A 15005-nucleotide genomic window follows, 5' to 3' on the forward strand; every position below is an offset into this window, starting at 1 on the left:
TTTACACAAGTTAAACATGGCTACAGATTACTACTATCATAACTTTTAACAAATTCCCAAACTAACCTCCACTAAAGCAACAGCAACCCATAGACTTTAAGCAGACACCAGACAAAGCATTTTCACCTTACAAATTCAAAATGAAGTTCCTCTCACTTTGGTTCCTTTGCAGACACAGTGGTCGGCTTACAGGCTTTGATCTTACATTGCCTCTGCCCTGCACACACGAAACTGCTATCTGTTATACCCAGCACATCTCATTGAATGTAAATTCCCATTGTATCACCAGCCCCTTTGAACTCCACCTCTTCTAACAATAAAACCCCTTTCATTGTACCAATTTTATTAGTAATATAAACATTGCTTGGTCTCTGCTAGCTAGGTGCCAGATTTCACTCCCCTTCTTGAATGCTCTATTCAACAAAATACAAATGCACTCTGCCTCTCTTACATGTCAAAACTAGTACACATCAAAGCACCCAAATTAGCTGGCTTTAATCCAATTAAGACACACCCACAGACTAACCCTCTGTTTAAAAAAAAAAAATTCCAGTTACATTATGTACATTAATAGCTTCATGACAAGCCCCTAAGACAGTGAAGCAAGGTCCAAGCAGACTGCGGCTCCCTCAGGTTTGTCACAATCTCAGCAAACGAGCAAATTAACCCTGTCATTAGAAGTGGACTCTTCTCTCAGTAGCAGTTACCCCTGTCTGGTGGGATATGCTGATAGAGACAATCCATGGCACCCTCAGATTGATTAAGTGGTTTGACCCATTGTTATAGAATTTACTGAGGACACAAGAAGCCTTCCTGTGTTTTGGGGCCCCCAAAATTTATTCCAATCATTATCTTTGATCTACTAAAATTTTGGCGATGGGCTGGAATCTGGCTTGATGGAAGTGATGCTAAGTGAAGAATACTGCAACTTCCAGTTATATGGCCAAGAGCGATCAGAATCCAGATCTTTCACTCACATTCAGTAACTTGCAAAGATTTCCTGCGCTACATCCAATGCATGTCCAAAAAGGAGAAAGGCAAAGCTCCAAGACAAGTCAAATCTTGTACCAGATGCTGGCTTAAAGTAATCAAAGACCATCACATTAATATTGGGATGATATTTGTCATATCATAACATTGTTTGCAGTCTGATTCAGTCAGAAAGATAGATTGGAAAAGTAGGGACATTGTCTTTGGAGAAGAGAAGTTTGAGAGATTTGATAGAGGTTTTCTCAATCATGAGAGGTCTGGACAGAGTAAATGGGGAGAAACTGTTCCCACTGGTGAAAGGACCAAGAACAAAAGGGACTCAGATTTAAGGTAATTGGCAAAAGAAGCAATGGAGACATGAGGAAAAACTTCTTCATGCAGCGAGTGGTTAAGGTTTGGAATGCGCTGCCTGAGAGTGTGGTGGAGGCAGGTTCAATCGAGACATTCAAGAGGGAATTGATTATTATCTGAAAAGGAAGAATGTGCAGGATTATGGGGAGAAGGCGGGAATGGCACTCAGTGCATTGCTTACTGGGAGAGCCAGCTCAGACAAGATGGGTCAAATGGCCTCCATCTGTGATTCTGATGGAATGTTCATTATTGCATTGTGCTGATCTATTCATTACCTATTAATTCTGTTCCCAAGATCATTCAAAATCAAATTGGCACTCTATATTCAACTCTTTCGAGTTATCAACAGTCACAGATTGCAACTCTTTCGAGTACAATCACAGTTCTTGGTTTTCCGGGAGTGGGACATGAACCCACAACCCTCTGATTCAAAGGCGAGGGTGCTATGAACTGAGCCACAGCTTCAAACTCTTTCGAGTTATCAACAGTCACAGATTGCAACTCTTTCGAGTACAATCACAGTTCTTGGTTTTCCGGGAGTGGGACATGAACCCACAACCCTCTGATTCAAAGGCGAGGGTTCAATAGGGAGCAATTTTAAACTAAAACTAACCACCCGAGGCCTAACAGGATGGAATCAGCTGCTGTTTTACGACCATCCCTATTTTACTTCCCAGTCCTTTATCAGAATGGAACGTGATTGTGTTCAACAGGTTGGTTATTGTGCCTTCCATAAAGGTGAAATATATGTTTGCAATATCTGTGAGCTGTTCCAGTGATGAAGCTGGTAATCAGCTGGGTTTATTGCATTTATGAGGGGAATACTCCATTATCACACCTAGACTGCACCCACACCTGTCACAGATTAATATAAAGTGCAAGACATGTGCAAGAACAGTGGTTGCTACCCTTGCAGCCTTTTCTTTTGTGCTGGTAATGGTGAATATTATGATCTCTTTAAAGCGCTGGTCCAAAATGCTGCATAACTGCCTGTATCCCTTCGCTTTAACCTGATTGCTGCTGTCTTTTACAGGGACATAAAGGACCACCAGGCCCGAAAGGACCACCTGGCCCGAAAGGTGAAAAGGTAAAATCGCCTAATTTTTTTTTTAATTAAAATTACAGCGAAAGCTCTGTAGAGTTAAATTGTGTTTTGGCAGCAACAAAAGACCCAAGCTAAAGAGTGAATTGTACACCCAGCTCCACAATCCTCAGCTGTTCCCCAGTTTATACAACTCAGTTGCATTAAATGACCTATATATCTCAGTCGTCTCAGTGACACACGCCTGGGGCTCTGAGCCGTACTCCCTTTCAATGTGCCCAATTAAATCATTAAACAAACTACTCCACCAACATCTCATCCTGTATGTGTTGACTAGACCGACTGCAGCCGGGCACATCTGGAAATAAGCTTGTGCACTGAAGGCAGAGCTGAATCAAAAATTTTGTTCAGTAGATGGTAGCTCATTGTTTTATATTTCAGACAGGCCTCTTTAAGGTCTCTAAATCTCCAGTGCATTGCGATTCCTTTACATCTTCCTCGAGGGGAGGGGTGAAGGGAAACATTTTGTTTATTTTTGTTTGAATTGCGTTGCTGTAAATGTTTAGTTGTCTGTGGTGGAGGGAGATGGCTCTGCACCTGTGACCTTGTTTCTGAAATATACCCTGTGCTGGAGACCAACATCTGCCCAGGACCCTGGCCATCATTAATTGTGAATTTCCTTTTTTAAGTTATTTATGCTCAACATTGTGGCCTCCAGAAAGTAACATTTTTAGTTTGAAAATGGTAAGACTGGCCAGTTCTGATATGTCAAAATAATGAGAATCATAGAATGGTTACAGCCTGGTTACAGAAGAAGGCCTTTCGGCCCATTATGTCCATGCCAGCTCTCTGCAATTGTTTATGAACCTTGAAATCCAATGAGTTGGATTTATTAAAAATTGAGTTTAAGTCTTTACCCACCCTGGCAAACCTTACCCCCCCCAGCAGCTTCACTCCTCGTACATCCTCCCTAAGCCATGCACCCCCTGAAACTGAGAGGTTGGGACAAGCAAGTCAGGAACAGACTTTTCTTTATTCGTTCCCAGGAAGTGAGCTTTGCTGGCTAGGCCAGCATTTATTGTCCACCTCTAATTGCCCTTGAGAATTGCCCTTGACTGCCCGTTGCAGTCTGTGTGGTGTAGGTACACCCACAGTGCAGTTAGGAAGGGAGTTCCAGGATTTTGACCCAGCGATAGTGAAGGAACGGCGATATATTTCCAAGTCAGGATGGTATGTGACTTGGAGGGGAACTTCCAGGTGGTGGTGTTCCCATCTATCTGCTGCCCTTGTCCTTCTAGATGGTAGTGGTCGTGGGTTTGGAAGGTGCTGCCTAAGAAGCCTTTGTGAATTCATGCAATGCATCTTGTAGATGGTACACACTGCTGCTACTGTGCGTCAGTGGTGGAGGGAGCAAATGTTTGTGGATGTGGTGCCAATCAAGTGGGCTGCTTTGTCCTGGATGGTGTCAAGCTTCTTGAGTGTCGTGGGAGCTGCACTCATCCAGGCAAGCGGGGAGTATTCCATCACACTCCTGACTTATGCGTTGTAGATGGTGGACAGGCTTTGGGGAGTCAAGAGATGAGTTACTCGCCACAGGATTCCTAGCCTCTGCTGAGTGTCTACAGCAATGCTTCAGCTCCACTCTCTAATACCTCACATTGATACCGCAGCACTGTGGGGATAGAGCCTGTGCCTTTCCACTCTGTGCTCCTGTAACATAGGGAATACACAGCAAGCTCCCACAACAACAGTGTGATAATAACCAGACAATCTGGCTTTGTGATATTGGCTGAGGGATAAATATTGGCCAGGATAACAGAGATCACTACTCTGCCCTTCTTCGAAAAGGTGCCATGGGATCTTTCACATCTGCCAGAGGTCCTCTCGGTTTAATATCCCACCCAAAGGACAGCACCACCATTAGTGTGGTTCTGAGGAGCGTCAGCCTTGCTTATTGTACTCGAGTCCTGGAGCAGGACTTGAACCCACAACCTTCTAACTAAGAAGTAACTGCTACCAACTGAACCACAGCAAACTGCAGACTCTCATAGTTCCTCAGCCACGCAGTTCAGTGGCCAGACGTTGCACTGCACTGAGCACCCCTCTGCAGAGTGGGAACTGTGGAAATTTAGGCCATTTACCTTTAGATTTTCTCTAAGCATCCATGCCTGTAAACGTTGCTTCCTGTTCACTATTGATGCACACTACAAGAATTCTCACAAAGCTAATGGTTAGAATTTCAATTCATCAGATTCCATCAAGACTTCAGATATTAATAGCTCTCAAAGACTATTACCCCTGATTATAATTTCCTAAAACCTGTAGCTTCTATTTTGTAGAATCTCAGTATCCAACTCTTTAGGCGGACTGGTCTGCAGCGGGCACCATGGCGAGCGAGGGGGTAGAATTCGGTGGGAGGGGCAGAAATCAGTTTGACACTAGCGTTAAATCACAGCAGGATCATCTGATGGTGTCCCCCATGGTCCACCATCCCACTAATGGGATGCAAAGTAAGGCCAGACTGGAATCGTTCCCCCCCACTATGTCCGATTTACTGTTACACCGGTGGGAAAACAGGCCTGCCCCCAGAACACGTCTGGACAAGCGAGATGTGCAGAAGTTGGGACTTAGCCTTAGGGCCTTGCTCAGGTCACAGGCATCCGAGGAGGAGAAGATGCTGGAGGCCTACAGCTACCAGACCCTGGAGGAACACATGGCATCGCATGGTGGGTGGATCGTCATGTACATGGCTCCATCGTGAAGCAGCTCTCAGAAGGTGGGAGGTCTCCAGACAGCAGCTTCAACTTCGCTGAGGCTTCAGAACTTCACGGACTTCACCCTGGGCTGGTGTGGGTGTTCGGCGAAAGAGGGAGTGAGGAGAGAGGATGGTCTGGGTGTAAGCGGGAGAGGAAGGTGTACCAGGGAGTGAGGTTGGAAGTTTGTGGGGAGGGCGGGGTGATGGTGAAGGTTTTAGGGAAGGAGGGGTGAGGGAGGGGGGTTGGCGAAGGCAACGGGGGATGAGGTTGGGAGAGGAAAGGAGCGTGTCTGGGGGGAGGAGGGAGTACGGGGGAGAAGGGAGTCCAGAGGGAAGGAAGATATAACGGGGGAGAGTGGCGCAAGTGGGCAGGTAGACATAAGGGGTTGGGGTGGGGATGTAGTAAGGGAGGGAGTTTGTAAAGTGGGGGGTGGGCGTAGTTATCCAGGGGAAAGGAAGGTGTCCGGAGGGGAGAAGGTGTCCCCGGGGATAGGAGGGAGTCCGGAGTGGAGAAGGTGTCCCCGGGGATAGGAGGGAGTCCGGAGTGGGGAGGGAGTCCGGAGTGGGGAGGGAGTCCGGGGGATGGAGGGAAAATTGGGGGAGGAAGGAGTGAGGGTGGAGGAAGGAGTGAGGATGGAGATGGATGTTGGGGGGAGGTGGAATGTTTAGGTGAACGTGCAAGGAAGGGGTCAGTGGAGTCAATGCCTCCTGGGGAGCGAACTCAGGATGGGCGTGGTAGTAGGGGATGGTTAGAGTAACAGGGCAGAGACGCCGGTAGGGTGGGGGTTTAAGGGTGGGCGGTATCGGTAGAAGGGGCGGCGCGGGTGGTTGGTGGGGACACGGAGGTAGGCAAGGGGTCGGGGCAGGAAGCAGGAGGTCAATGTGGATAGGGGTGGAATTTTCAGGAAGATAAGGAATGTAGGGAACATGCACATTCACCTGGACATCCTGGAATGAGAAGGGTTCGAGCTGGATGCTTACGGTGAGGAGGTTGAAGGTTATGCCGGGGGTGGGGGGCTGACTCTGTGGTTACGACGAAAGGACATGGGTGACTGGGGGAGAGGAAATGGTGGGGGGGGCTGATCAGAAATCCGACGACTGCCATCTTTTGGATATTGAAAGTGAGCGGAGCCTCGTGTTGGACAGGCACAGGTGCTGCATGGGAGTGTGATCAGTGGCTGGGCAGAGATGCAATTCAGCTCAACTGGACAACCGAAAGAGAACCCCAGCAGGCAGCTTTAAAAATGCTCGGCACTGAGATGAGTGTGATGGATGAAGGTTCCACATGCACGGGAGAGTGCTTGCATGAGGCTCTGAAAGGCCCTGTCACAGACACTTCTCCCTCCAAATTCACTGCTTTCAGCCAACGTGGGAGGAATGCAGGGGGAGCATTCACAAAGTGTGTCAATGACGCTGAAAGACACCATTACACATTATTCAGTGAAAGGGAATATATTTTCAGGTTATAAAGTGACAAAATGTGTTCACCCATGCAACCACTTATGAGCAGAATTTCTTAACTTTGCTAGGCCTACCACTTCATCTAGGTGCTGCCCTGACATCCGCAGCAGGGGTGGAGACAGCCTGTGCAATGGTTGGCCCTGTTGCCTCTTATGACTTCGGCATGCGTCCTCTGGAGAACTGAGGCCTTGAGAGCCACAGCTTGCTTTGGTAGTCCCTCCAGACACGCTCCTTTCCTCTCCCAACCTTGGTCCAGCTGCTCCCTCTGCAGTGACTGAGGTTGAGGTTGAGGGGGTCACAGGCAAAGGGAATTTGGAGGGAGCTGGCAGCCTCTGAGATTCCTGAGTGGATGACACAGGGGTGTCCAGCTGCCGCTCCTCCTCCCTTCGGGTGCTCGTGGGCCCCGGCCTGACTCCTTGAGGGGAAGGAGCACCTGGAGGGATGTCGAGGTGCCCCGTTTCCCCCTCGCATTGCCACTGCAGGAACTCACCCATGGCTCCTGCGATGGAGTGCAGGTCTGCGCGCATCTCTGTGCTCTGCTGGACCAGGGTCTCCATGGCATCCGCCATCCTCGCCATGGAGACCTCTATGTGTGCACATGTGGGCACCACTTCATCAGAGAACAGGTGAACATACTCCTCTGTCTCGCGTGTCGCTCTGTTGAGGGCTTCCAACTGCTCTGCGTGACGTTACCCCACCTTCTGCTGACTCTCCAGGATGAGTTGGAAGGCCAAATCCAGAGGGCTTTGTCTGACCCAGCCTGACAGATGCCTCTTCCCCAGTCCTCCGAGTGCCGGGGAGCTCAGCTGAACCTGCCTCCTCCTGCTGCGGACACGTGACCACCAGATTGTGAACCCAAGCCTGCTCTAGATCTAGGTCCTACAGAGGTATACGTCTCTGCGCTGTTAGCGGGTGTGGGTAAACGTTATGATAGGTCTTCCAGGTTGCTTATTTCCAGCTCATCCAAGGAGGAGGTCTCCTCTTCGTTGGAGGTGTGGACCTGGATGGAGCTGAGGAACTGGCTGGCTTTGGGTGTTGGTCGCTTGACAGAGCTCCCTGTGAACCAAAGTAGAGATGATTGGCAGGTGCAGCAGAGTAAACAAACAGGAGAGAGAGCACTCAGTCGCATTGAGGGAGGGATGACGTGGTGCAGGATCCTCATGAGGGGTGTTCGCCACCGACCTCACCGTCACTGCAAGCACGGTCCACGTCCTCACCAGTCAGTGCGATGGCACGCTCCTCAAAGTGTGAGAGGTCTAATGTAGGTCACTCTACCCCTGGCCTGGGAACTCTTCCTACTGATGCAAGCAGGCTACTCCTGCATGAAAACAGTTGGAGAGAGTTGAGCAGGACACTGTGTGGAATGTTTGTGTGGTGAACGGAGCCATGGACAGGATGAGGAAGTGAGCTCAAGAGGACATGAGCTTGAAGATGTGAGGGTGTGTGTGAGGGTTAGTGGTGTTGCCCCTTGAGGTGTGAGATCCCTGTGGATGGGTTTGGGAGTGTGAGAGTTGAGAATGATGAGGTGGTTGACTTAACCTGGCGGAACGGATGAGATTGTTCACCCTCTTCCTCCTCTGTGCTCCGGTGGGGCTGGCTGCCGCTACCACCACCTCCCGGGCCGGCTTGGTGACTCTGATGGACCTCCTGCGGCCAGAGCGGGGATAGAAGACATGGTGGCGGCCTTCCACTGTCGCCTCAGAGAGGCTTCACTAAATTTAGATTTGCTTTCGGTGACTCCTGTCACCTGCTGCAGTCCTGGTCTGTAAGCTGTGCTCTTGGTGGAGTGAGGAAGCACTGAGGCTCCAGCATGGCAGGAAAATCCGAGCCCACCTGCCCACGATCTGGTGTGTTTCCTGTGAATACATTATTACTGAGGCAGGACGTGCCAGGAAGCGAACAATACAGCACAAAAACCCTCCATTGCAGCTGATGGGTAAAACCTCGTTTCTCATGCCCGCTCCCACACTTAGTGCAATTCAGGGATGATTCTGCCCTTTGACTCAAACTGTTGAGAGCGACATGCAGTTTTGATCAATATGTTCCTTACTCCCAAATTCTTACTTGCGAAGCTGCTTCTGTCTTTGGTTTTTACCATTTGACTTTTTTTGTCATTTTCTTACCATTTGCACCATTTTGTCCTCGAAGACAGCACCAGTTTGGGGGAAGGGGATTTGATTTTACATTGTCATCTATAGACTTGCCCTCTTAGAAGACTGACGGACTGGAGATTACATGGCTGGTTATGTTTCATTATGGTCAGTTAGAGACCTGGAGGTCTTGTGGCGCAGTGGGGAGTGCCCTGCCTCCAAGCCAGAAGCTCTGGGTTCAAGTCCTACTCCAGGACTTGATGGCTACAGAAGGTGTTCTCATAATGTTGACTATTAACCTGTAAATCTTTCCAGCACACATTGATGGCAGGTGGTAAGAGCAGGAGGAGAGACTCCTGGTCAGCCATGCTTGATGTGGAGCAGTGCCCATCAAGCTATAGCCATTGGCTTCAGGCTAGCAACCTGTTCCAGGAAAAACAAGCTACAGAAAACAGATATAAGCATGTGCTTTGCCTGCCTCACGGGTCTATAAGTGTAGGAAACCTTCTAAGTTTTAGGGACCAGTTGCTGTCATAGAAATGCATTGAATCTTAAAATTAGAATTTCTCTTCCAATAATTTTGCTGTGATCAATTTAATCTTAAGCGTAGAATCATAGAATAGTACAACACAGAGGCCATTCTGCCCATCAAGTCTGTGCTGGCTCTTTCAAACAACAATCCAATTAGTCCCAATCCCCAGCTTTATCCCCATATCCCTGCAGTTTTTCCCTCCTTCGAGTATTTATCCAATTCCCTTTTGAAAGCTACTATTAAATCTGTATCCACCACCTTATCAAGCAGTGTGTTCCAAGTCCTAACCACTTATTAGATAAAAAGATAAAAACAAAAAACTACTGCGGATGCTGGAAATCCAAAACAAAAACAGAAATACCTGGAAAAACTCAGCAGGTCTGGCAGCATCAGCAGAGAAGAAAAGAGTTGACGTTTCGAAGGGTCATGAGGACTCGAAACGTCAACTCTTTTCTTCTCCGCCAATGCTGCCAGACCTGCTGAGTTTTTCCAGGTAATTCTGTTTTTGTTTTAGATAAAAAGGTTTTTCCTCATGTCACCTCTGGTTCTTTTGCCAATTACCTTAAATCTGTGCCCTCTGGCTATCAACCCTTCAACCACTGAAAAGAGCTCCTCTTTATTTACTCAGTCTGAAGTCATAGAGTAATTATGGCACAGAAGGAGGCCATTCGGCCCATTGAGTCCATGCCAGCTCCCTGGGGATCATCCAGTCAGTCCCCTCTCCCTATTCCCATATCCCTGCAAGTTTACTTCCCTCGAGTGCCCATCCAATTTCCTTTTGAAATCATTCATCATCTCCACTTCCACCCCCCTCATGGGTAGCAGGTTCCAGGTCACATTACCACTTGCTGTGTAATAAAAGTTCTTCCTCACATAACCCCACCCCACCCACCTTCTTGCCCAGAACCTTAACTCTGTGTTCCCACTCCTTGTTACATCAGCTATTGGGAGCAGTTTTTCTACCTTATCTAAATCCTACATGAGTTTTAACACCTCTATCAAATCTCCTCTTAGCGTTCTCTGCTCTGAGGAGCACAACCCCAATCAGCATAGTTTTTGTCCTGAGCTACAATCAATTTGTACGAAACACCTTTTTAAAGTTTTTAACAGAAGCATTTAATTTAAACAGACTAATATCGCCATTAACACATCGGCAGTAATTTTTAAAAATTCATTCACGGGATGTGGGTTTCGCTGGCTGGGCCAGCATTTATTGCCTATCCCTAACTGCCCTTGAGAAGGTGGAGGTGAGCTGCCTTCTTGAGCCGCTGCAGTCCATGTGATGTAGGTACACCCACAGTGCTGTTAGGAAGGGAGCTCCAGGATTTTGACCCAACGACAGTGAAGGAACAGCGATATATTTCCAAGTCAAGATGGTGAGTGGCTTGGAGGGGAACTTCCAAGTGGTGGTGTTCCCATGTGTCTGCTGCCCTTGTCCTTCTAGATGGTAGTGGTCATGGGTTTGAAAGGTGCTGTCTGAGGAGCATTGGTGCATTCCTGCAGGGCAAGTTCAGAGGCCATGACATGGGCTTGTTCATTCCTCTTCCAGGAAACTGGATCATATTTCAGAAGTAGATGATAAAACACCATTGTCACATTTGCAAGCAATGATTTGCTTTTGGCTTCAAATAACCTTCATTTTGTAGATGGTTTTAATAAAATTCAATAATGGAACGGGGAGCAACCAGCTGAGATTTACCAAATATAGCAATTGTACGTAAAAATAAAAAGTTAGTGAGTTCATCGGAAGGAAATGGAAAGGATCTGTCTTTGAAACTAGCTTTAGGTAAAATTACTCCCATTTTCCAATTGTTCTGATGTTTGGAGTTTTCTTGCTCTAAAACTGAATGAGTTCTCCAGACTTAGCAAAAAAGAACTCAGCCCTGTGGTTCATTGCTGACTCACCTCCCCGCTATCTACGATTAAAAACAGACTCCGTTCCAGCTGGATTCAACCCACAGGAAAACAAAGTGCCCATGATTCTCTAACAATCCTGAAGGTGGGAGCAGCTGCCAAATCCTGACAGTCAAAATTAACTTGCTGTCTGCACACAACCCAGAGCGAAATATCTCATTTCACTGGGAGATTAGGAAAGAAAATTATTTCATAATGTCTGGTGTTCTGACTCACAAGAACCAGAGCTGTCTTTTCACTAAAATCCTGAGACCCATTTGTCATCATTTTTTTTTTAAATGGCTGAATAGGATCATAGAATGATACAGCACAGACAGAGGCCATTTGTGTCTGGGTCAGTTCTTTGAAAGGGCTATCCAATTAGCCCCATCCCCCAGCCCTGCAAATTGATTTTGTTTTTTTTATTCATGGGATATGGGCGTTGCTGGCTGGGCCAGCATTTATTGCCCGTCCCTAATTGCCATTGAGAAGGTGGTGGTGAGCTGCCGCCTTGAACTGCTGCAGTCCATGTGGTGTAGGTACACCCACAGTGCTGTTAGGGAGGGAGTTCCAGGATTTTGACCCAGCGACAGTGAAGGAACGGTGATATATTTCCAAGTCAGGATGGTGAGTGATTTGGAGGGGAACTTGCAGGTGCTGGTGTACCCATGTATCTACTGCCCTTGTCCTTCTAGATGGTGGAGGTTAAGAAGGTGCTGTTGAAGGAGCTTTGGCAAGTTGCCACCTGCCTTAATGAAATACAACATCATCCATAACTACATTAAGCCTGAGTCTGCACAATCTTTTAAGCTTGTTTAACAGTCTTCATCCGAATCAGCTTTCACCCAAAAAGCTGCGTGTGCCCCCCACACCCCCACTCCCCCACATGGAAGGTACTGTCTAAGGAAGCTTGGCGAGTTCCCGCAGTGCATCTTGTAGATGGTACACACTGCTGCCGCTGTGCGTCGGTGGTGGAGGGAGTGAATGTTGGCGGATGGGGTACCAATCAAGCAGGCTGCTTTGTCCTGGATGGTGTCGTGCTTCTTGAGTGTTGTGGGAGCTGCACTCATCCAGGCAAGTGGGGAGTATTCCATCACACTCCTGATTTGTGCCTTGTAGATGGCGGACAGACTTTGGGGAGTCAGGAGCCATGTCCTCTCTAAGCTGTGGTGCTGCAAAGGCAATGTGTGCAGCACTCCTACAGTGCTGCACTGCAGCATCTGAAGTCCTAGGGTTGAACTTTTCAGGCTCTATCCATATCACTACTTTACCTTTCGTCCCAATTTCTTTAATCTTCACAGTTCTCTTATATGGCATTTTTTCAAACGCTTTTTGAAAGTCCAGGTTATTTTCAGACTTTGCCTGTCTGTTCGGTGATCTCTTCAGAGAATTCAGTTGAGCATAACCTGTCTTTAACAATTTCACAAATTCGTCCTTAAGTAGCTCACACCTGTCTAAGTACTCAATAATGTTATCTCTCATTCCGATCTCTCCTTTTTTGTTGACTCTATCTAGTGATCTGACTGGTTTTCTCCAGGAGCGGAAATATTTCAGCCTGCTGCGTCCATTTTAAAAATTGTTTGTGTGGAATTTGTGACATTTTGCAATGCAGCCATAAATAAACCTTGGCGGAAATTAGTGAAATATTTCCTTGGGAATTGTAATTCTGACTGATGATCTCAAAAGTCTAGGGGCAGGATTTTACGTTCGTCAGGCGCGCGTGCGCCTGAGCTGATCAGGTGTAACATAGTGCAAGATGACATCGGGCGAGGGCCCCAAGGTCATCGCGCACTCACGCAATATTTACTATTAAGAGGGCCATTAATCAATTAATTCAGCTGGGCAGGCAAATCGGCCAAGTGGCCTTTGGATTTTTTTAGGAAACCTCATCCACGGGCGAGATGAGGTTTCCAACAGTAATGAGAAAAAGAAACATTTTTAAACACTTTTAACATGTCCCTGTTCATGTGACTGAGTCACATGTGGGGACGTTTCCCTCATATTTTTATAATCTTAATATTTGATGTAAAAATTCTTCAGCTCCCTGAGGCAGCTCTGTGCCTTCAGGGAGCTTTCAGTGCTCGCTTCCCTCGCGCGGACTTTAGCGCTCGCCCTCCTCCCGCGCCCCCACCCCGGCAGCGCTGAGCTCCTCGACACGCCTTTCACACTGGATAGCCATTCGTTGGCCAGCCAGCGTGAAACCGTTGTCGGGGCCTGACCGCAGGCGGCCGACCAACCGCGCCCACCCAACGGAGAAAATCCTGCCCTCGATCTTCTGATCAATCTTATTAACTGCATTGGCGTTAAACAGTGTTATTCAGAAAATCTGGCTACATCATAGAACCGACCTGCCAACTCAGAGTGATTACTAGGTTCAATTATCAGTAAACCTGTACCAGTTAATTGGACTTTCGGTTTCACTTTCTTTCTTTTTATCTTGTTCACATAAAGTGTTAGTCATGGATCAGTTGGTAGCACTCTGGCCTCTGATTAAGGACAGGCTGGGTTCCAATCCTATGCCAGAAACAGGAATCGAGGCTGACACTCCACAGTACTGAGGGAGTGCTGCATTGTTGGATGTGCTGTCTTTTGGATGAGAAATTAAGCTGCCCCCGCAGGGGTATGTAAATGATCCCATGGCACTATTTCGAAGGAGATGGGGGGGTAGTTCTCCCCAATGTCCTGGTCAATATTTACTCCTCAATCAACTTCACAAAAACAGATTATCTGGTCATTATCGCATCACTGTTTGTGGGAGCTTGCTGTGCGCAAATTGGCTGCTGCCAATTGGCTTCCTACATTACAATAGTGACTACAATTCAAGAGTGCTGCATTGGCTGTAAAGTGCTTTTGAGATGCCGTGTAAGGTGCTGCATGAATGCAAGTCTTTCTTTCTTATTTTTACATTAGTTGAATCGTTGACGCTACCAAGGCTTTCCTGGCTAAGCCATTCTGTAGGCCCTGGTTCCCATGGTATATTGAGAATGTTACTAATCAAGTTATTCTTGTGTCCCAGGGTGAACAAGGGGATGATGGGAAGGTGGAAGGACCTCCCGGCCCACCCGGAGACAGGGTAAGTGTCTTTTTTTTTAAAAAAAACCCTTGTTAAACATAATTAATTAAACCTGTTCAACATTCCCCTTTAATTTTATATTTAATGACTCTGGAAAAAATGCTGAACATTTTCTTTTAATGGCCTGTTCTACTTTGCTACCTTCTTTAATACACGCCAGGCTCGAATATTCCATTGTTTCCGTTTAAAATTTTTATTCTCATTTCCGAAATGTGTTACTTTTATATCTCTCTGTATTGAACTGAAGCTGCTACTTATCAGCCCATCCCGCTGTCCCCGTGCATGTCTTCCTGCAAATTTCCCTACGTCAGCGAAATATTGCGGATGCTGGAAATCTGAAATAAGATTAGAAAATGCTGGAAATACTTAGCAGGTCAGGCAGCATCTGTGGAGAGAGAGAGAGAGAGAGACACACACAGAGTTAATGGGCGGCATTTAATGGAGGTGACAGGGGCGTCACCCGCTGACTGACCGACTGAAGAGCTGGCGAGTGACCACACACTTCTTCCCTTTCGGGAAGACCCGCCGAATTAAGTGCCCGCCGGGTCCTTGACCCTTGGAATCAAGGATCCAGGGGCCGGAAATCCCGATGCCCTCCCCGGAGAGCTTGTGACGTGTTATAATCTTAGATTGCTACTGGGAGGAGAATTTTTAGCTTGGAGGGCAGGCGCGCGCCCGACCTGACCGAGCGTGAGATGACGTGCGATAGTTCGGTCGGCGGGCGTGGGTCGGGGTCAGCAGCGCGCCCGCCAACAATTAAAAGGCCTGTTAAGGCGTTAATTAACTTACATTTCTCGCTGCCCGTCCAACCTTGCAGT

General features: G+C 47.5%; 1 protein-coding gene across 2 annotated transcripts in view; it reads left to right on the plus strand.

Moving 5' to 3' along the window:
- The window catches only part of col27a1b (collagen, type XXVII, alpha 1b), a 605111-nt gene that overhangs the window by 526702 nt on the left and 63404 nt on the right, over positions 1–15005 (plus strand). For both annotated transcript variants that reach the window (XM_078550110.1, XM_078550108.1), the window contains exons 41-42: positions 2375–2428; positions 14131–14187. In XM_078550110.1, the coding sequence (XP_078406236.1) occupies positions 2375–2428; positions 14131–14187 (111 nt within the window). The remainder of the gene's footprint in view (positions 1–2374; positions 2429–14130; positions 14188–15005) is intronic.

Source organism: Cetorhinus maximus, chromosome 10 (genome assembly GCF_964194155.1).
Source record: "Cetorhinus maximus chromosome 10, sCetMax3.hap1.1, whole genome shotgun sequence".
In the NCBI taxonomy this organism is placed as follows: domain Eukaryota; kingdom Metazoa; phylum Chordata; class Chondrichthyes; order Lamniformes; family Cetorhinidae; genus Cetorhinus; species Cetorhinus maximus.